Source organism: Prinia subflava, chromosome 13 (genome assembly GCF_021018805.1).
Source record: "Prinia subflava isolate CZ2003 ecotype Zambia chromosome 13, Cam_Psub_1.2, whole genome shotgun sequence".
In the NCBI taxonomy this organism is placed as follows: domain Eukaryota; kingdom Metazoa; phylum Chordata; class Aves; order Passeriformes; family Cisticolidae; genus Prinia; species Prinia subflava.
The window spans coordinates 2424334-2446456 of record NC_086259.1 but is presented as its reverse complement, the minus strand read 5'-3'; the positions used below and the strand labels follow the sequence as shown (position 1 = coordinate 2446456).

The 22123-nt window shown below is 43.4% G+C and overlaps 2 protein-coding genes across 6 annotated transcripts; both read left to right on the top strand.

Annotated features, from left to right (window-relative positions):
* The first annotated feature begins 693 nt into the window (after positions 1 to 693).
* Positions 694 to 20098, top strand: LSM14A (LSM14A mRNA processing body assembly factor). 5 transcript variants are annotated; one of them, XM_063410419.1, is made up of 10 exons: positions 694 to 1071; positions 8557 to 8720; positions 9933 to 10065; positions 11012 to 11131; positions 13247 to 13423; positions 13728 to 13790; positions 14374 to 14553; positions 16015 to 16186; positions 17031 to 17259; positions 18316 to 20098. In XM_063410419.1, exons 1-10 carry the CDS (start codon positions 951 to 953, stop codon positions 18349 to 18351), a joined length of 1395 nt encoding a protein of 464 aa, XP_063266489.1. In that variant the 5' UTR covers positions 694 to 950; the 3' UTR covers positions 18352 to 20098. The 5 variants fall into 5 exon arrangements, with proteins under 5 accessions (XP_063266489.1, XP_063266488.1, XP_063266492.1 ...); XM_063410418.1 differs by having other exon boundaries at positions 11009 to 11131; XM_063410422.1 differs by having other exon boundaries at positions 695 to 1071; positions 18312 to 20098.
* On the top strand, positions 20082 to 21670 carry SS18L2 (SS18 like 2). The gene is made up of 3 exons (XM_063410428.1): positions 20082 to 20286; positions 20437 to 20513; positions 21125 to 21670. The coding sequence occupies exons 1-3, from the start codon at positions 20218 to 20220 to the stop codon at positions 21210 to 21212; spliced, it is 234 nt and encodes a 77-aa protein (XP_063266498.1). The 5' UTR covers positions 20082 to 20217; the 3' UTR covers positions 21213 to 21670.
* The last annotated feature ends 453 nt before the right edge of the window (positions 21671 to 22123 follow it).

Here is a 22123-nt window from a genome sequence, read left to right as displayed (position 1 = left end):
ATTAGATTTTGAGATAATTTCTAAAATTAAGAACTCTTTATCTACGTTACTGAAATTCATTTTACACTACAAAAATATTCCTTCAGCTGCTCATTTTACGTACAACAGAAATTATAAAGTCCAAAAATTGGAGAGCATGAAGATGACTAGAGAACTAAGGGCTGTTCTAGGAATAGCACAGGTGGAAATTAAGAAAGACCTCTCAGTTTCCCTCAGCACTGTCAAGGCGACCACTAACCCATGTTCCCAATTGCCACATTCACGTTTTTCCCTCCAGGAATTGGGAGTCAGCCCTGGGCAGCCTAAGTGCCCCTTTCCACTAAGAAATGTTCCCCAAGATCCAACCTGAGCCTCCCCTGCCCAGCTTGAGGCTGCCCCTTCTCCTCCTGTCCCTCTTTCCCGGGAGCAGAGCCCAAGCCCCCTGGCTGTCCCCTTCTATCGGAGTTGTGCAGAGCTCCCCTGAGCCTCCTCCTCTCCAGGCTGAGCCCCCTCAGCCAGGCTGAGCCGAGCCGGGCAGGGCCGAGCGGGGCCCGAGCGGCGCCGGGCAGAGCCGAGCGGCGCCGGGCAGAGCCGAAGCTCCGGGCTCCGCTCCCGCCGTCGCGCGCTGAACCTCGCCGCCGCTCCGCAGCGCTCCCGCCCCCAACTCAGCGTCCCTCCGCAGCTCTCGCGAGAGAAGCCACGCTCCCGGCATGCACCTGGCGGGCCGGGCGGGGGGGCGCTGTTAGGGAAGATGAAGGCGGCGGCCATGTTGGGAGCCGCGGGGCGCGGGCCGTGTTGAGCGCTCCGCTGAGGGCTGTGCCGAGGGCTCCGCTGTGCGGGGAGTGGCGGCTCGGGGCGGCAGGAGGACAGAGCCTACTGCGACTCAGGGTCGGACTTGCTTGGCTGCTTGTGCCTGGCTTAAGGAGCCCTTGGCAGCGGCGAAGGGGTGTCCCTGACCGAGAAGCAGCGCCATGAGCGGGGGGACGCCCTACATCGGGAGCAAGATCAGCCTCATCTCCAAGGCTGAGATCCGCTATGAGGGGATCCTGTACACCATCGACACCGAGAACTCCACGGTAGCCCTGGCCAAGGGTAAGGATGCCGCCGGCCGGAGGAGCGGGCCCGGCGGCGCTCGGGGAGGGGCCGGAGGGGAGCGCGGCTGCGGGACGGGATCGAGGCCGCGGGACCGGGATCGAGCGAGGACCTGGAGCCGCGGCGCTGTCCGGGCGCTGAGGAGGCCCGGCGGGCGGCCTGCAGCCTGCGGGGCCGGCGGAGCGCGATCAGAGCCCGCCTCGTCCCGCCGTCCTTCCGGCGGGGCGGCTGCGGGGAGAGGGTCCGGCTGTGAGAGCGGCAGCGCTGCGGGCCCCGCGCCCCCGCTCCGGGGAGGGACCCTCGCGGAGAGGAGCCGGGAGCGGCACCGCGCCGGGGCTGCTCGGAGGTGTTCGCGTAGAGTGCAAGTACGAAAGCCGTGGCGGTGGAAGCGGTCCAGAGCTAGTGCGTGAAAGGGAGGAGGAGGGAGAGGCTAGAAAGAGATTTTCTTTGCATAGTTAAGAATTCCAGACCTACGGGGTATAGGGCCGTGTATGACTGGATTGCTCTGCATCTCAGGACGGCAGACAGCTCGGGTCTGAAGGGAATCCTGAGTGCTGGATTACCGACAAAAGCTGAGCGTGAGGTGTTAATTTTGGAGGTGTATGGCACAGTGTAGTCCGAAACGGTATGAGAATGTTATCGGTCAGAAGACAGAGATTAGATAGATAGATAGATAGATAGATAGATAGATAGATAGATAGATAGATAGATAGATAGATTTATATGTCGAGACAGAGAAGGGATCTGCGTGAGTGTGTAAGAAAGTTAGAAAGACAGGTTTACTGAGAAGAGAGTTGAGAGAAAAAAAAGAGAATTTTTGAAACTGGGCATCCGAAGGACTTCAGGTGTTTCTCATGCATGATAATTCATTCTCAACGTAAAACATTAAGTCAGGACTTTTAATAACCTCTTTATAATAGATTTTGTAAAACTCAGCATTTTTTTCCTTGACACTTCTTCCGTCTGTGAAGTCTTGCTAAGTAATCTGAATTCATATGTAAAAGCAGAGAGTCTATCCAGCCATTAGGTAAGAGGAAGAGGTGCTCCTTGTGTAAATTAACTATTTGGGCCAGAGAGGATTGCAGAGCTGGATCGTGGCTGACAGGAAAGGCTTAGCGGCGCTCTGTTCGCTCTGCACAGCTGCCGCGGGTGCTCCTGCATACCGTGAGCGTGTTGGCTTTGGCCGGCCTTTGTGGTAATTCCCGTTTGTGCGCTCTGTGCCTTCCCCCCTCGCCCCCGTTATTGTGTAGAGAATAAGTTACTCTGTTTTGTAAATTGTGGTACATGGGCTTGGAAACACCTTACCGGGGGTTTGCTCCCAGGCTTGCACCGTTCATTATGTGATTTTTACTTCTTTGTAAAGTTGCCTTTAGGTAAAATTGCCTGGCTGGAATTGCATTATCTACTTGGAAAGGACAGCTGGTTTTGGTTCGTACAAGTAAAAGCTGGATGCTGTGATCAAAAATAAATGTTCAGAAATTCCAGTTGCGTGCTGTGATTGTTAAAGTTTATGCAAAAGCACATAGAAAAAGAATCCTATCCTTAAGGACCATGTGATAGTCTTGTCCAAAATTAGACTGATTTAATGCTGACCGAGCCAGTTTTGCATGACTCCTCAACAGTGGTTAAGTCATGTTGGCGTGTATCTGCCAAAGTGTACATATTTAAGATGGATCAAACAGTTACAAGTCTAATCTGCTCTCTTCTCATAGCTCCCATCAGAAATGTAAATCTAAACCACTGAATTTACTTTAATAAAACTTGGCTAAGTTAGCTGAAGAATGTTTGTTTTGTAATACAGTGTTATGATTCAGAAGAGAATAAACCAGTATTTCTAGGCCACATGGAACCAAAAATCTTGAGATTAATCTGATAACAATCATATTAGACAGTAGAGCAGTTCTCTGTGCTCATGAACAGAATGCTTTGCTCCGAGAGTATTCAAGTTTCTGAAGGCTTAGGCCCTTGAATGGATATGTAAGGTGGCAAGTGTGCTTAATTGCTGGCCAAGTGTGTTTGTGAAAGAAGCAGAACTTGTACTCTAGCTGTAAATGTTTTGATCAGGTAATAGTTACGTCTTGTGGTGAGTCCAGAAGTCAAACCAGAACTGTTTAGTGTGAATCTTGACCACAAATGTCATTTTTCTTGCCAGAGACAGACAAAAGCCACCAAGAGATGATGCTTTCAGTTGCCCAGCTGTGCAGTCTGTGTGACAGGACTGTTCCTTGAATTGAGTGCAAGGCATCTTATCATTATTCATGTTCTAGCTGAGGTTACTGAAATGGTGACCTGAGGTGCAAAAGTAGATCTGTGCTCAAATAACTACAGATTTGCCCAACCACAGGATTTGTGTGGGCTAAACTGAAGTCAGAGATTAATCTCATGAGGTTGTATTTGTGGAATGCCTTCATTTGTCTGAAATTGTCTAGGGTTTCAGACAGAAATAAGTTTTTTGGGTTGCCAGCACAGACTGTAGTCCTCCCTTACTGGGGACAGTCTGCTCTAGTTCTCTAATCAGCATTTTGTTTACAACGCTGTGATCTTTTCACAAAGCAAAACTTGTGGCCTCTATCTACCATTAGAGAAAGATAGGAACTGCTAAATATTGAGCAAACTATTTTTAACCTAACCTGGGGTCTGATAAGGTGAAGTGACGCATCCTTTTGCAAAGTGCATAAGTGTATAGTTAGTAAATAACAAGGGAAACATCCCTAGTGGATTCTGAACACTAAGCAAGCTGTGCAGACATTAAATGTTATTGGTGATCAGATTTTCTTTGGATCGACAGCTTTTCAGAGACGGTGTCTGGAACCAAAACCCACTCACTCCTATTGTCAAGCCTCAAGATAGAATAATTTGAAATGTTCTTCTGGTTCATGGTTCTAGTTAACACTTAGTTTTTTAAAAATTCATGATTAATTTTTAAAACATCATTAATCCCAAGCAATTTACGAGGAGTTTGCAAGCCATGATTAGTTTTCTTGCTGGAAAATGATTACTGCCTTACCCTGGGCATTTACAGAATAATCAGAGTGCTTGATCTTAAATGTTGTGGCATTAAAAAGATGTGGTCTTTCATATTAGTTATACATAATGTTTTTCTATATCAAGGCACTGATTTAGAGAGAGTTATTTTAAATGCAGATAAACTGTGTAAGAACAACCATGGTGGGTCAGAAAAAGCTTTGTTCCTTCAACAACAGGGAATCCTTAGGTGTGTGAGTATGAGAAACAAAATTATGTGTTGTCTGTGCTATAATGCATCAGTTCTCACTTAGCAACTCTTGGACCATTGAGAGTTGCATTTGGAACCATTGTAGTTGATAGATATTAATAACACAGCTTTGCTAATTTTGAGACGTAGTTAAACTTGTGGCATTTTCAACCACCTGTGATAGTGTTGTCCATGGTATAATGACACATCTAAAGGAAAGCTTCCCTTTAGACTGCTACAGAACGTTATTTGCAGGTGAAAGACTCAGAAATGCAGGCAGAGGAAAGTTAAAATTTTATGAAGGCTTGAGCTCATTTCAGGGTTGGGAGCAGGAACAGGAAGGGTTACATTTCTGTCAATTTTTTATGAATGTGATTTTTAGTCAGTTAAGTAACATTCTCCTGGCATGTCTTGAGCGTTAGGGTATGTGTGCCAAACCCAACTGGTGCACAGGACGTCACAGCAGAAAAACTCTTGTCAAGGCCCACTCCGGCTCCTGCCCTCCTCCGTCTCCCTGCAGGTAGGGGAGTGCAGGCTGAGTTAGCTGCTCTGGAGGAATGAGCCTGCCGTGAGCTCGGTGGGCTGTGCCGCTGTCACAGCGTGTTTGCAGCGAAAGGGTGCTGGTGTTTGGAGAGAGGTGGCGAGTGAAACGACTTCTTCACTTGTGGTGATCTCATTGTAGTCATGGTGCCGCTCCTGTGAGTGTGAGTGTGAGCAGAGTGTCAGTGCTGTGCACAGACTGAGCTGCCTGTTCGCAGCGATTCACGCGTCAGGGGAACCGAGTCCTCGTGCTAGCACAGCCAATAGCTTCACTTCTGATTAACGTTCTGTTAGATTCCCTGTGTTAGTCAACAGGTAATCATATCTAGGAACTGACAGGGAAAGCTGCAATGTTGCCGTTGAATGCTGCAGTAGTGTAGGGTAATACACATTATAATATTGTATAGTAGTAATATCACAGTCAAAATCTGTACAAAAATTTGCTCACAGCACTTTAATATGAAGTTGGTGGAACTACTTGGCCACGAGTATATATATGAATAAGCTCAAGAGAGTTAATTATTTTAGCTAGCTACTTAATTGTGTGTATTTACACTGAAAAAAAGGAGTTCAGTTTCAACATGTACTGCTTGTCCTTTTGTTTGCAAGTTCTTAAGCCAGTTTAGCTCTTTCAAAAACAAAACAAAAAAAATCCTGAAATCAACAAGGTAAGATTAATTAGATTACCACAGTTGTAAGCTTGTCTTTGACATGCTTCTTTTCATCTCCTCTCACTCTTCAGTATTTTGCCATATATGAACCACTGCACCTTGTTCTGGAGGAAGAAGGATAGGGCTCTAAGCCTGCTGCTGCTCCAATACCCTGTGCTTTTGATTCTCTGGCAACTCAGTATTTCTGAGTATGAGAAAACATGGTGAAAGCTATTTCTTTCTGAAATCCTGCTATACTGGCCACTTCTAGTGTTAGACTTCTTACTTTCATGAGCTCAGATTGTGTTAAATCCTAATCTAAGTGTGGAAAACAGAAACTGTAAAGATAGGTATGCCTTTGCAGAATACAAAAAGTAACTACTGCTACTCTTAGCACTACTCTGAAGGACCTGACTGGGGTGGACTCATTAAGTAGCTCTTCCTAAGATCTCCACATGCACAGTTCTGCTTTAACAAGAAATTGGACTTGGGGTGGTTATTTTGGTTGCTTGTGCTGAGAGAGCGAGTCTGAACTGCAAATCAGGAGAGTTTGCTTACCCCTCTGTAGCAGAGCAAGTCTTCATTGGATGAAATTGTGTTTCTATTTTGCAGAAGGCTGTGATAAAACCAGTTTGATTTGGGGCAGGGGAGAAGTAAAGGAAGAGTCAAACTTCTAGTAACAAGTCTTGATGTGTTTTATTGCTAAACCATTGGCAACCATATCAGTGTCTTGAGTTAGCTGCATAGACAGTTGAATCTCTTAAAGATGAATTCTAAATTTTGGCATTGAGAAACTTCCTTTTGATGTTACGGTAATTTCATGGTGTGCAGAAAGACGTTGTTTTTTAACATACACTGAAATCCCTTTACTTCTTTCAGCACATCAGTAGATTAAAGTCTGATGGTTTCCTTTTTATTATTATTTGATTGATTTAATATGAAGAAAGTGATTGCCAGGTGTTAGAACTGTTCCTATATGTATCATGGAACATTAGTATTAATATTAAAATACCTGTGCAGTGTAGCTCTAACGTAAGAGAAATACTCTCAAAGCATATTTCTTCCACTGTTCATCAGGTTTTTATTTCCATGTAAAGACAAGATGCAACCCTCTAACTTCCTACCCTTTCTCTGTGGTGTTGCTACAGAGTGGTTTCTTCACTTTAGCTAGAAAGTAAAATCCTTTGGTAACTTACTGATCATACTCTGTCCATTTTTGTGCACCTTTGTAGACAAAATGGCTGCTAGAGAAACATTGCAGTGTGGGACAGAGGAAAGCAGTACAAAATCAACTTGTTTTTACTTACCAAGGCAACAGGTCAAATGGTGGAATGAAAGTCCAGGATAATTTGTTAGTTGTGTGATAAATGGAGTATAAGATGGCCAGAAAGTGAAGGTATATCCATGGTCAAGGTAGTGAAATAGAAAAGCCTGGTGAACAGATTACAGGAATGCACGTGACCCTTTGATAATGTTATTAAGCTACTGTTCATTTGAGTTAATTTCTGCAAATTCTTAAGCTACAGACACTTTTTTCTGTAGAGAAAAAGAAGACAGATTCCTGTTCCAACAAAGACTGACATTAACTAAACAGTGTGTGCCTTTTTACATTGCTCACACTTTGTAGCACCATTCAGAGCAGACTTTCAGATTCACAGAAACAGAAAAGGTAGTGAAAGTCAGCCCACTAGATGATACATGAAGAAAATAATTATAACCACTTTATGTTATTTTTCCTTTGTAGCATGGACATGATCTCTTTACCCCTGAATTATGCATCTTAAAAAGATTTTAATACCTGACTGTTAAGCTCTGTTTATGCAGCATCACAAGAAGCAACAGTGATGGAAGATGGCTGGTGCAGCCTGAGAAGTGACTCAGTATCGCTTAATACATCTCTACGGGAGAGTCTGCTTTTCTTGCCTAATGATTCTATGGCTGCAAATAAGTGCCTAATTATGTCTCCAAAATTATGCCTCTGAAAATGGAGGGAAATCTAATTCTGGTAAATTAAAGCGAAATACAGATATTTTTTTTTTTTTTTTTTTTGTCAGCATAACTTGTACCTTGCAAAGCAAACACTTTCTAAAAGGCTGGAGCAAAAACAGTCGTGAGGCATTGTTAAAGCTGCTGCAAGCTGAGAGCATGAGATTGTGGTTGAACGTGACTGTCATGATTTTGGGGGTTTGGTTTTTTCTCCTCTCTGGTTTCGATCCATTGTTTAGTTTTTGCTTACAGAACTAAGCCTTGGAGACAAATCTCTTCTTTAGTTATTTGTTTCATTTGACACTCACCCAGCTTTGGCAGTCTAAGAATGGGGGAAAGTTTCTGAGAGGGCAGTGACAGCAAAGGGATGGTATCCGTGTGCAGTGGCAGTGATTACACGTAGTGCAGAAGGAAGAGCCTGATTGCCCCATTGCTGTGCAGTCAGAAGGCTGTTGGAATTCATATAAGGAATTTAATATCTTGGTGTGGTGCACACCAGGAAGATAGTTATGCCCCAGTGAGTTTGCTTAATTTGACAGAGATCATATGTTGCCATATAAACCTTACACCAGCAAGAAGAATGCATTTTGCTTAGTGAAAATCGTGTATACATACCACAGAATTCTTTTTGTTTATTAAATTCTGAATCTTTTGAGAAATCCAGATTTGATAATTTTTAATGTTCCAGATTCTAGTAGTATTAGCATATTTTTTCCTGTTTTGCAAATACAGAATATGAAGTATGTAAACTCAAGTATTCCTTGATTCATAGGATTGACTTACCAGCCAAGAAACCTGCCTTGCTGCTTCCCCTTACTCTCACAAAACAGTTGAAATATCCAACATGTAACTGATAGCATAAGTGATGTCTCAGTCTTTCCGCTTGGGTTTTAACTCAGATTTTTTAGCTAAAATTACTTGTTTGTCTGAGGAGAGTTGATAATGATAAAGAACGTGATGCTTATTCAGTAAGGGTTTTTTCCTCAATGAAATTTTGTTCTTTTTATTTAAAGCTGTTGATATCTGCAGTGTGTTTGAAACCCTTTTGTTGAACGTGGGGTGTTTGATTCTCTTGCTCCCTTCCCACCGTTGCAGTTCGGTCCTTTGGTACAGAGGACAGACCGACGGACAGGCCCATCCCCCCTCGCGATGAAGTGTTCGAGTACATCATATTCCGTGGCAGTGACATCAAAGACCTGACTGTCTGTGAGCCACCAAAGCCTCAGTGCTCCCTGCCACAGGACCCTGCTATTGTGCAGGTAAGTCAGAACAGAGTTTAAAGAATTGTTGGTCCAGAGGTAACTTGCTGGCTTAAGTGCTCTCTAGCTGAGGGTTTAAAAATTAAAGTGTTTATCACTGTAAGGTTCACAACCCAAAGTAAAGAACTCTGGAAGGATTTTCTCCTTTCAAAGTCATTAACGGTGAAAACGAAGGCTGAAATCTAACTCTAGCACAGTGCACTACATACCAAAGCTGCTGTCTTTTCAAAACCAACTTAGGATGTTTTGTAGGTCTTGATGCCTTTTTTGAAAGTGACTTGGCTTAGGAGGACACATAGTTCTTGGGAAGGTCAGACTTGGTATAAATCAAACACAGTAGATGCTGAAATATCTCCAGATCGTTAGTGGTTTTGTTTGCTTGTTTGTTTTGTTTTTGTTTTAATGTTCAGCATTTTATGCTAACTATGACTTTAAAGTGTTTCATCTAGCTCTGTGTTTTTAAACAGGCCTCGTACTACAAGGCAGCTATTTGAATAGTGAAAACTTGGTTTCTAAGGGCAAAGCAGCTTACAACTTGAAGCCTTCTGATTTAAGTAGTCTGTCATTTTTTAGTAAATGGACTGATAAATAGTTTTCTCAGAAACTTGTTGGCTTTTTGATTGTGCTTAGGGGGTATCTTAAAATCATCCCTGACAGCAAGAGGAAATCTCTTGCTTCAAATGAAGATTGATAATTCCATGTAATACGATTCTACTGCTTTAACTATTCTATAGGATAAAATTCTTGAACTTCCTTACGAGGTGCCCTTGCATTTCTCCAAGGACTTTTTTTTTGATTTGGTGCAAATCCTTTTGTCAGTTGTGGTCAAGAGTGGTAAAGTTGCATTACCGTGAACCCCAATAATAGGGATAACCCCAACCTCCTCCAGTATGCTTGAGTGTCTTATTGTACCTGTGGGGTTTGAAACTTCAAGGAAAAAGATAGGACACTTTCCAAATTGGTCAACAAAGCTTATATGTGTGTGTTGGACAAGACAGTCTGATGTCTGCGGTTATAGGGAAAAGATTGCAAAATTTTGTGGTGCTGTTTCCACAGGTCTGTGATGGTGGAAGGGTAAAAGTGCTTTCTAAGCTGTACATACTTGTGAAAATGTTTATTTTAGAGTTTCTACATTTCTTGCCTCACAGAACTATTTCCTAATTTTTGTGCAAATACGAATTTTTGCTAGTGTGTTGTGTGTTTTGTCTTTAGTCTTCACTAGGATCTTCGACTGCATCTTCCTTCCAGTCTGTGGGGTCCTATGGTCCTTTTGGCAGGATGCCTGCGTACAGTCAGTTCAGCCCGAGCCCGCTGGTGGGGCAGCAGTTCGGCGCTGTGGGAGTTGGTAGGTGTTCGCCTGGGGGTGGAGCTCTGTGTGCACAGACAGAAATCACTGCTGAGAGTTTCATCAGTGCCTTATCCTAAGGCACATCCAAGGCCTTCCATCTCTGCTAGTTCTGCAGTTTCGCTCGAAAGTAGAGAGTTCTTGGTAGTCTTTGCATCTTAAATCAAAATAATCGTGATTGAGAACTAAACCCCTATCTCAGAGGGACAAATATTTATTATATTCACAAGTGGTAGAGGCGGCCCCTCCAGAGAAGCCCCATAGCTGTGCTGTTGGGTTGACCAGGTGCTGTGTGCCTTAAATAAGGATTTGGATTATTCAGCAACCATGTGCCAGCACAGTCCTTCAGCTGTTTGTGAAGCGTTGGCTAGGTGTGAAACAGATGCTGGAAGTATTTGTGAGCTGCATGGGATAGTTGCTCCTTTATCCTGCATATTCTCTCTGAGACTGCCCAACCAACTTTCCTTCCTCCCTGAGAGTTTATTTCACAGTTTAGATTTTCTCATAGGAACTTACAGGCTCGTAACTGTTATGGCAGCAGTGTTACTCCTGGTACTGAAAATGTTAGCCATGCAAAAGAAAGGCTGTAGAATTGGCCATAATTGATATCAATTAATAAGATGTAGTAGTCATATTATTGCATTTAAGTGGAAATATATACCAATAACATATATGGCTCTGTAAGATGACTGTTTTGTTAATACTTGCGATGGTGAAGTTAGAAGTGCTCTTCTATTTTTCATTTTACATTAAAAAAATCAAGATATTTGATCAAGTCTTACTAGTTTATGTGTGTGCATCTGTTAGATTAAACTAAAGTATATGGGAAGGACAGAGTTATGTGTACTCTAGAATAACTGCCTAATAAAGCTTCACTAATCATTTACTGCTAATTTTAAAAAAGTCCAAACCAGATTTTACAACTATATTATTTCTTTCAAAGCAGGAGGTTCTTTAACATCTTTTGGAACAGACTCTTCAGGCAGTGCCAGCATGTCCCAAAACACTACAGTTGGTTCTGCATTTACAACAGATGCAAGATCACTAAAAACACAGATGTCTCAAGGTAAAATCTTTTTTAGTGACTTCAGTCTTTTTTTGACCAGTTGTGTGATTTTGGTGGTTGTCAGAAATGCCAACCAAACAGCTGAATTGTCTCTTGAAAACAGTTAGTATTAAACCCAGGAGACACTGAGAGGCTTTGTGTTTGCTCTTTAAATGTGTTTTCTCTACATCTTGGAGTGGTGCAGGTAGTAACACCTTTATTGTCACCCTTAAGGCATTTGTGCTGAGAAGTAGGACTTAATTAAATGAAATAAGGTTAGCAAACAGGTACATGTGGAAATTCAGTATTTAGTTTATTGATAACATGACAGAAACTGCAGATATTTCATACTGATTGAAAGGGGAAGTCCTTCAGCTTAAAATTTTTAAGTCTTTATTCCTAAGTGTAGTTCTTCTGTTCTTGTATGGTTACATAGATGCTAGTAACAGCAGACCTGATTTCCTGTAGAGATTGAGACATGATTTTTAAATCAGCATAATAGTAACAAGAACTGTATGGGTAGTTTATGTAATATTGGAAAAAATTGGATTCTGGATGATATTTGAATGGCAAAGAAAAAAGAAACTAAACATTGAGCACCTTCACCCTCACCCTTCATGCAAATGTTGTTAACATTGCTCCTTAAAAACCCAAACCCCATTATTTCCTGCTCTTCCACTCTTCCTTGCTGTCAAAGTGTGTGCCGAGATATATTCCTAATGCTGTTTTTAAATTATGCAGTCATGTTAAAAGGCAAAACACTTACAGCAAACAGTTTTTTTCCTAAATTCCAGCTGAGATTTGTATACCCGTTAGGAGGGTTTCTAGGACTACTTGAGTGGGTTGCCAAAAACAGGTTCTACTTGGTTGGATTAACTCAAGGGGCAAAAGTATGCTGAGCTTTCTCTGTTGAAACAGTAGTTTGGTTTTCTGTACTTAAAGCCTGTATGATTTCTGGACATGTATGGATATGTATGATACATGCTCCAGGTGAACATACATTCTGCCACAACATCTCCTGTGGGACACCAACAGGTTTTTTTCTGAATGTGTTTGCTTTTAGAAATATTTTTCATCTTTGTAGATTGCAAGTGTGGGATGGTTGGATTTATTGTTTTGTTTGTGGGGTTTTGCGGGTTTGGTTTATTTTTTGTTTTCCTTTTGCTGGTTTCACAATGAAATAGAACCTTGTTCTTTAACTTACTGGGACTTGAGTCTTCTTCTCTTTTCTTAGTAGACGTACCTATTTGATGTTGTAACCTTGTCTGGCTGGATCTGGCTCTGTTCTGAGGGTGCCCTGCCTGCAGCCCCTGTGCTGCGCGTGGCACTGTGTGAGCAGTGCAGGATCTGGCTCTGTTCTGAGGGTGCCCTGCCTGCAGCCCCTGTGCTGTGCGTGGTGCTGTGTGAGCAGGATCTGGCTCTGTTCTGAGGGTGCCCTGCCTGCAGCCCCTGTGCTGTGCGTGGTGCTGTGTGGGCAGGATCTGGCTCTGTTCTGAGGGTGCCCTGCCTGCAGCCCCTGTGCTGTGCGTGGTGCTGTGTGAGCAGGATCTGGCTCTGTTCTGAGGGTGCCCTGCCTGCAGCCCCTGTGCTGTACGTGGCACTGTGTGAGCAGGATCTGGCTCTGTTCTGAGGGTGCCCTGCCTGCAGCCCCTGTGCTGTGCGTGGTGCTGTGTGGGCAGTGCAGGTGGGGCAGCTCCCACAGCTCTGCCCTGCGCTCAGCCCGGCCGCCGCTGTCCCTGCGCGCAGGGATCCTGCAGCGGTGCCTGAGCAGTGTCACGGCCGCCCTGGGGAGCAGCCTCGTCCCACTGGGCATCCCAGGGAGGCAGAAGGAGCATTTTTACCTCCAGGCACTGCTATAGTTTCATTCCACAGCTAAATTCACATCATTAATGGGTTGGTAGGGGTTGGGTGTCCTACCCATTATTTCCTTTCAGACTGAGGGAAGGGATATTCCTATGTATCCTTTATTCTGAAGTAGTGGATCTGATGGTGCAGATGGTTTTTTTTGACTCAGCTGTCTTGACTGCCTGAGCAGATAAACTTATCAGTCTCAGTTGGCTGAGACCAGTCACTCCAGTAAGTCACCTTTCTAGATCAGAAATAACACTATGGGGTTTGGTTTTATTTTTTCCCCAGCTCGTTCAAGCCCTCAGATGGACCATTTGAGAAGGAGCCCCACCATGGAACAAGCTGTACAAACAGCTTCAGCCCACCTGCCCACGCCAGCACCAGTTGGGAGGAGGAGTCCTGTACAAACCAGACCTTTGGTGTCTGCAAGCCAAAAATCCCTAGAGAACCAAGAGCACAGACGAGGTAGCTTTGCATAGTTTTTCATACAGCTTAACTCCTTCCATACACATACAAAGTGCTCTTTTAAAGAGTAATACGTAGGAATTTTCCTGCTGTCTGTTACTGGTAGGCTGGCCAGCAGACACCCGGATTAGATACATATTTCTTTTTAAATTTAAGCATATATTCGAAATCCCTTTTTTTTATGATTTAAAAATGTGGTTTACATTTATCAGTTTGGATTTTTTTTAAATTGAACTATATATACAAAATATGATCAAAAATACTTAATTGGATAAACAAATCATGTTTTTATTTCCAACTTTAGCTGAAGCACACAAGGTTTCAAGATCAGAAAATGAACTCAGAAATGAAAACAAACGACAAATTGGTAAATCATGTTTTGAGAAATAGCTATCATTGCTTTCAGACCAATAAGTTTTTTTAAAATTTGCTAAAAGACATAAATTCTTTGACATTTTACTATGAAAGTGTAACTTTGCATTGAGTCAGAATAATCCAAGCAAATGAAGTCAACATTAAAGAGAAAAATCTCTTCTTGTTGCTTTATACTGAGCAGTCAATTTAAATAAAAGTGCAAATCAAGGACTATTCAGGGATTTATAAAAATAATAGCATGAAATAAAAGCCTTTCTAGAAAAATACTTGACTCAGAAGCCACTAATATTTTAACTCTTCTTCCAAAAGCTTTCAGTGACTTCTAGAGAGTCTTGTAACACACAAATTTAATACTTCTTATGCTTTCTGTGTCACTGCCATTGTTACTGGAAGTGAATTTACCAATTACAAGCTGCTCTGATGAGGCTTTAAACAACAGGCATTCTCTTCCTGCACTTCTGAAGTCCCAACCTGTTATTCCAGGAATTAGAAAGCAAACCAAAAAACAAAACACCCTCCACCACCCTCACAGAAAAGGCAATCCACAAAGCAAAAGCAGAGTTTCCTCTTTTCAGTTCCAGGTGCGCCTGCAGCACGGAGAGGCCGTGGGGGTCACAGAGGGGGCCGAGGAAGATTTGGGATTAGGAGAGATGGTCCAATGAAGTTTGAGAAGGACTTCGACTTCGAAAGTGCAAATGCACAATTCAATAAGGAGGAAATTGATAGAGAATTTCATAATAAACTTAAATTAAAAGGTAAACCAATTTTTACTTTAGATTTGAGCATGGAAAAACTGTGTCTTGCTGTTTTGATCCTACCTTGGAGAACAACTCTTAAAAGGCATATAGTACTAAGTCTTGTTTGCAGTCATTAAAAAATAAATCTAAAAATCTAAAAAAGTGATGAGTAAACTGGGATCATATGTTAATTAAATACTTGGGTCACTGTTTGAGTTTTTTACAAATTTTAACTAGTAGATATAATCTGTGAAGTTCTAACAAGTCTCTGTTAAAAATGCAGATTACTTAACCAGAAGTCCCAATAATGTTTGTTACTTTCAAGTTCTGGAAAGGATGGAAAGTTCTGGAAAGAAAATCCATGTTTTAGGTTTTCAATTATTAGACCAAAATTACAATGTCAATTACAGACAAAAGCAAAATAGTTTGGGATCAGAACTTCACTGTAGTATGCAGGAGAGTTTATCAGAAGGTTTCTAGCTTTTCCTTGGCTTTTATCCTTTTCCAGGAGAACACAGGAGTAGTTAGAAACCATGCTGCCAGCACTTCTTTTCTAGCAGGCTTCTGTTTTGATTACCTCATTCTCTTGTGACCAGCCACCTGTTTGTTACACTGCTGCTACTATTTTTGGACAAAATTGTTGTAGGTTAATATAGTGAGTTCCCTATTTCAGTGAATGATTGGCTAAAAGATGGGAAACAAAAGGTGGGAATAAATGGTCCAATTTCAGTGTGGAGTAAAAAGCACCCATTGAGTCTCATAAGATCTGTCCTGTGGTGCTTGCCTGTTTTTCTGCATCATTTTTCAGTGAGTTGATGCTTTGCTGTTGATTCTGGATGTTTTTCAGAATGATAAAGAGAAAAGGGAAGGCTAATCATACATAGCTATAGAAATGTTTGTGAGTGTGGTAATTCTTGTGTGTGGCATGGAAAGGTTGAGCTGGTTATCTGAAGTTTATGCACAGCATGGTGAGATTTAAGCTGTAGATGTTTAGGAATGAGATTTGAAGGTAGCAGTAGCTGCTGGTGCTGAACTGTCAGCTTTGTTTTCAGTACCAGTCAAAACAGTAAGTTGAACTGGAGGCATTCTAAGAAATAAGTACGTGGTAAAGTCAGAATGCTGGCCCTGCAACCCAGAAGACAAAGAGGAAGGACAATAGGGATGAACAAAACCATGGGGTGGCTTTTAGGAGGATTCACTGAATGAGGCTCTTAAGCCCAGGAGGGAGGTAGCTAAAGAGGGGAGAAAATAGATGGCTGTCAGATCAGTTCTGCCACAGGTTGTTTTTTTTTTTAAATTAAGCCCACAGGAAGCATAAAAACCTCCAGACAGTAGCAGCAATACATCCTAATTTACGCATCAAATTATTTGACTTTTACATTAAATTATTTTTGTAGCGTTCAGTGTAGTTCCTCTCCGACTGGGAATAAGTTAACAGTGCTGGGTTTTTTAGGCTTCTGTTTACCTTTTATTTTCTAGAAGATAAACTTGAGAAACCAGAGAAGCCTGTAAACGGAGAAGACAAAGGTGACTCAGGTGTTGATACCCAAAACAGCGAAGGGAATGCCGATGAGGAAGATCCACTTGGACCCAATTGCTACTATGACAAAACCAAATCCTTCTTTGATAACATTTCCTGTGATGACAATAGGTATGGCCTGAAAGGAGAAGCTTTTTAGTCTGCTTAATGCATGTTTATATCTTAAGGTACTGTCCAGTGCTACTCATTACAATCAACTCTGAATCAAAGGTGATTAGAGCTTATTTCCACATGCAGCTGGCAAAAATAATAAGAAGCAATAAGAAGCACAAAATTTCTTTGTGGGCAAATGCAATATGTTCATAGGAAGGTATTTTAAGATGTTTTGGAGCCACGCTTTTGGAACTTAATGCACAGGCTCTAGAATCTCCTTTCCAGATTACTAAGATGTGGGGGGGTTGGTTTGTTTTGCTTTGCTCCTAAATTAACACTTGAGTTAAATCAATTATAACCCTGCTTTGGTAATGGTTTCTAAGCAGATTACATAACTGTCTCGGCCAGTAGTGTTGTTCTAATGGGGAGATAACATTTCAGGAAAATTAAAGCTTATCTTTTGCTGCTGCCATTTTATTAGACATGATGATGTGGATTGCCAACCTATTTGACTTGCAGGAGGGAGAGGGGGAGTTGCTGGTTGTGCTCGCAGCCAGATAAAATAACATCTGTAACTGTAAACTGTTTCTTGTTTTAAATGATACCGTGTGCAGAGGATACAGAGTGTGCCCTTCAATACGGCAAACTCTTGGAGCATTGTTAATATCTAATTAACGGCTCTGTAACATGTTCCTTCTTGATGAGTCCGGTGAACTGTGGCAGACACCTGGGTTCTTGCGAGAGGGATACAGTGGAGATTTGCCGTGTGATTTAACGTACCGTTGTTCATCTCACGGGCTTTCTGCCCCTCTCCCTTCCTTCCTGAGCGTTCTCAGCAATCGGTGTCGGTTCTGTGCTGCAGGGAGCGGCGACCCACCTGGGCCGAGGAGCGGCGGCTGAACGCCGAGACCTTCGGCATCCCCCTGCGCCCCAACCGCGGCCGCGGCGGCTTCAGGGGCAGGGGCGTCATCGGCTTCCGAGGGGGCAGAGGCCGGGGCGGCGGCCGGGGCGGCTTCACCGCCCCCCGCGGCTTCCGCGGCGGGTTCCGAGGAGGCCGTGGAGGCAGGGAGTTCGCCGACTTCGAGTATAGGGTAAAGTGCCCTTCGTGTTACCCTGACCCCACCCACTGCTCTGCGAAAGGAGTGGTCAACATCTCCTGCTTTTAGATTGGATGTTCAGCTAGGACTTGTTGAGCGGTATTTTGCAGGGGCTCCGAGCTGCTTTTTGAAAAGTCCATTAATGCTGAAATTTTAGTTACAGAGCATCATTTTGCTGTCAACCAAAAACAGAGGTTGCCTTTCATCACATGCCCTGAATAGCTATTTGATAGCTGATATTGGGGAGGAGAAGAAAAAGAAGGGGTAAAAGAGTTCTACAGGTTGAATGCAAGTGTCAGAAATGTAAATTGCAAGCATTTTTCCAAGCAATATTGAAAAATATGAAGAATGAGATGGAATAATTTAACTTGCTTCCAGTGTGCAACAACCTTTTGAATTCTTTGTTAATGAGTTGGCACAAATCCTATAGACTGGTTGTACTGGTTAGAATCAGTAACAAAGACAGCTATTCAGATTGGTTCAGATAAACTAGGCTTTCAGAGTTCTGACTGGGACAGAATAACAACAACTAGTAGTTGACTGCATGAGCAATTAGAGTTTTGCAAACAATAATCTCTAAATTTTGATAGAAATTTTGATTTTTTTTTAAATGAAAAAAGAGGAGGTTTCATCACAGCACATTTCTCTCTGTTGTGAGACATCCCTCAGCTGTTCCTTGATTAGTTTGCAACAGTCCTGTGACTTAAAGGGTCTTTGGATAGCTGAATGTGAATGGAAATGAGGGATTGGATATTAGCAATTTGAATTTCTGGACAAGAGTTTTGCTGCCTTCCAGTTGAGTAGGAGATGGTATAAGGGCTGAGGATTTGTGCTGTGCTTGTATTCAGAGTGATGAGCTGCTCTACTGAGTGCCAGACTGGGGAGTTTGACCAGATGCCAACCTGGTCTCCTCCAGAGGTCTCCTTCCTGCTGCAGGACATGGGGAATAGGCAGCACAGCACAACTGCTCCCAGGGTTGTTGCCCAGATTAGTTTGTAGGGTTTGTTTTGCTAAATGAATTTTGACACTACTTTTGTTCCCTCTAGAAAGACAACAAAGTTGCTGCGTAGTCTACAAGAAAGCTGAAACCAGGTGAACGTCTAGATCTTCTTGAATCAGAGAATTAGTTTTGATCTCTGCAAAGAATGAAGTTAATTTGCTGTATACTTGTCACCAGCACTGGGATTTAACTATTTAATTTCAAAGGGGTGTAATGCAGTTACTTTTGAGAAATGGCCATCTTTGAAAACAGTAAGCATTAAATATATTTGAGACAGAAGGATAAGTAATTTCTTATGTATAGTTAATTATAAGCAGTACTTCGATGGAGTTTAAGTATTTTTTCATCACTGAAAGGATTTTTCTTATTACTAAACTGTATTTGATAATTGCTTCAAGTTGTAAGGACAATGGTATGCAGAAGGCCGTCGATACTGTGAGTGTTTTGAACCCACCGAAGGTTGTTTTCTGGAAATCCTGTAAAATCCCTTTTGAGGTAGTTGTTCTTGTATCAACTAGGGTGCTGGACAGTAGAAAACTTGCTTTGTCAGTCAGATATGTACACACAGTAAATACTGTTTCTTAGGCAAAGGAAAGTTTTTATATAGTTGTAAAATTCCATTATATCCCATTGCCAAAGAAACATTACAAACTTTGTATAGCTGTATAAAAAGCAACTAATTTTTTAAAGAATAAACATTTTTAAGTCGGTAAACATACTGTTATTGCAGAAAGTTGATATGCTGAAGAACACTGAATTAGTTGGGTTTTTTTTCTTTAGCAGCTTTTCAAGCTTAAATGTTTGATTTTATATTTGGACTATAATGAAGTTTTGAAAATGTTCTTCCATTACACAAAACAGGATACACGCTTCACTGCTCTTGCAAGAATTTGTAGTTTCTGGCATATCACAGGATTTAACCAAGTTAAGGAGATATTTTCAAAAAAAGGAGAAAAGGAATTTTCATATGTCAAGATTTGCAATTAATTTTATTTAGTGAGAAATATTAACTTTTTTTAATAATGGACCAGGCACACGAGTTGGTGATTCTCCTGGGATGCCTGGGATAAAAGTCTGTCTCCATTTGTCAATTCTTGAAACGTTAACTTTGTTGTAATACCTGTAGAAATGAGCAATTTAAAGAATTCTTAGTGTTTGAAGTTGTTTGCATTTTGATAGACCGTAGCTTGGAGACAGTGAGACTCTGGTTCTGAGACCGCAAAGTCACAAATGACAGTACGGATTTTTTGCCAGTTCTGGATAACTAGTTGCAACTTTCTGGTATGCTGAAATAGAAACCTGGTCATTTGTGTCTGTGTATGTATATGAAGGCCACAGGAATAAAGGGATCCAAAGATTACATCACTTTGATCTAATTTGCTGATTTATTTTTTTTTACTTCAGAATGTTCAGTGGTGATGAAGACGTGAAAAACTGCACTGTTGAAAAATTGGAATATTTAAAAGTGGTTGATAGAATCTTAATTTTATAACTTTTGTATAGCACTACAAGGAAGTATTTTGTAATTGGTTTCCTTATTAAGGTCAAGTATTTGACAGCTGTAGAAGTTAGATAATATTGTTTAGTAATGTTTTTGCATGTTTAACAACTGCCTTTTGGGATCCACAAGTCACGATTCTGAACACCTGTTGAGATTTTTGACCGTAGAGGCAAGTGCTGTCCTGTTGCAATAACTCTTTACTGTCCGAGGTGTTCCAGCTGTAAATACCCGGGCCGGGAGCCGCGGGCGGGGCAAACCGTGGTGGCCCCGCCCGGCCGCGCAGGCTTTCTGTTTTTTATTTTAAACCAGAATAAACTGTTGAGTACAAGGCACGGCGGCGCTGGTTTGTTGCGGCGCGGGGCGGGCTGGGCTCGGCTCGGGCACTCCCCGCGGGAGCGCGCGTGCGCGCGGCCGGGGGCGGGGCCGCCGCGCCCCTCAGCCGGGAGCCGCCATGTCCGTGGCGTTCGTGCCCGAGCGGCTGCGCGGGAAGGCGGAGGTGAACCAGGACACGCTGCAGCGGGTGAGCGAGACCGGGCTGGGACGGAGCCGGGACGGGACGGCACCGGGACGGAGCCCGGGCCGGAGCCGGACCGTGACGCGGGCCCTTCCGGCCCGCTTGGGGCAGGGCGGGGCGGAGCGGGGCGGGCGGTGACGGCGCTCTGTGCCGCAGCTGCTGGAGGAGAACGACCAGCTGATCCGGTGCATCGTGGAGTACCAGAGCAAGGGCCGCGCCACCGACTGCGTGGAGTAAGTGATCGCCCTGGGCGGGCGGGGCGGGGCGCTGCGGGCCCAGGTGTCGGTGACGGCAGCGAAACGCGGCTCGAGCTCCTTGAGCTTTCCTGCCGCTGAGAGGGAAGTGCGGCTGGGCATGTAAAGGGGTTTCCCGCAAAATCATCTTCACAGACGTATAAAGCACGGAGTGTCCCTGCCGCCGCGGTCAGGGTGTGTGCTCAGTGTTCCTGCGGCGCCCGCGCTGCCCTCCTGCCCGTGTGGCGCACGGAGCGGTGCGGCGGCTCTGCCGCTCCAGACCCTGCGGAGCCGCTGCAGCTGCCCGGACCAGCCCGGCAGGCAGCTCCGGCCGCTCCTGCTCCGCTGCCGTTCTGCGGCCTCAGGGCTGCCAGCTGAATGTCCTGCTTCCCACCGAAGCTGGGTGGTAACATGCGCTCCCCGACCGAGTGCAGTTCAGGGCGTTGTACCGGGATTCAGAATAAGAACACGATAAGTTCCCCTTGATTTATTATTCTAGTTTCCTATTTTTTTCTCCTAACTGCAAATACTGATCAGCGTGCACGAGTGCAAGTATGGGTAATTGTCTAGAAAAGAACGTCTCCCAGATCCTGTGTTTCCTCCTCTCACAGGTACCAGCATATCCTGCACAGAAATCTCATTTATTTAGCTACAATTGCTGATGCCACTCCACCCAGCACGCAGAAGCCTGTAGACTGACTGCAATACCTGGACGTGAGCAGTGCTGCTTTCAGAGGCTGTAGAAATAGTTCAGAGTCCCACTTTGAGAGCCAAGAAAGGTGTGGGTTTGAAAAAAGCAGGTAAAAAGTGATCTGTACCTCTGTGTTTAAAATGTGAATGTAGTTTTCAGTGCAGTATTAGGCCAGCTTTTCTCCTGTTACTAACAGCTTAAGAATGGTTATCACATTTCATTTTGCCTCTGAAAAACTCAGTTCAGTGTACTTCTGGGAACAGCCTGGTTGTCAGAACAGCACTACAGGAAGCAGAGCCCGTTTCATGAGTAAGGTTCTGTAATAACGTGGTAAATGTTACACTGGGTGACTCCTCCCTCCAGCATGACAAAGTCAGGCATGTGTTCCATACAGAAAAGCAGTAGACTCGTTTGTATCCTGTATCAGAAAATTTGTGCTAAATAAACTAAAGATGTTCTTTGTAAATTGTAGTAGATTCTGAATTAATATAATAAATTAACAAAGGAGCTGCTACGTGATGTAGACAAACAGAAATGTTAACTTTGCTAGGACTGGTGGGACTGCCACACCCCTCAGCAGTCATGTGCAAGGGAGAAACCAAGCCATTATTTTAGCAAGCTTTTGCCCACGTTTCTTAAGGCTTCTTCGCCGTGCTTGAAAGGCTCTGTAAACAAGTCCATTTTCGCACCATCAGAATGGGTTCGTGGCCTCCTGGGTACTGCCAGCACCGCTGGCCAGCTGCAGCCTTGTGTGCTCCTACCCAGGAGGGAAGAAAGCAGCTTTGCACACCCCGCACAGGCATTCCAGTGCCACAGTTAACACACACTAACCTAACAGCCTTGATCACTGCAGGGAGGGGGATGGAGTTTACACTGTGCTTACTACCATGAAAGTTATTTACTCTGATTCCTAAAAATT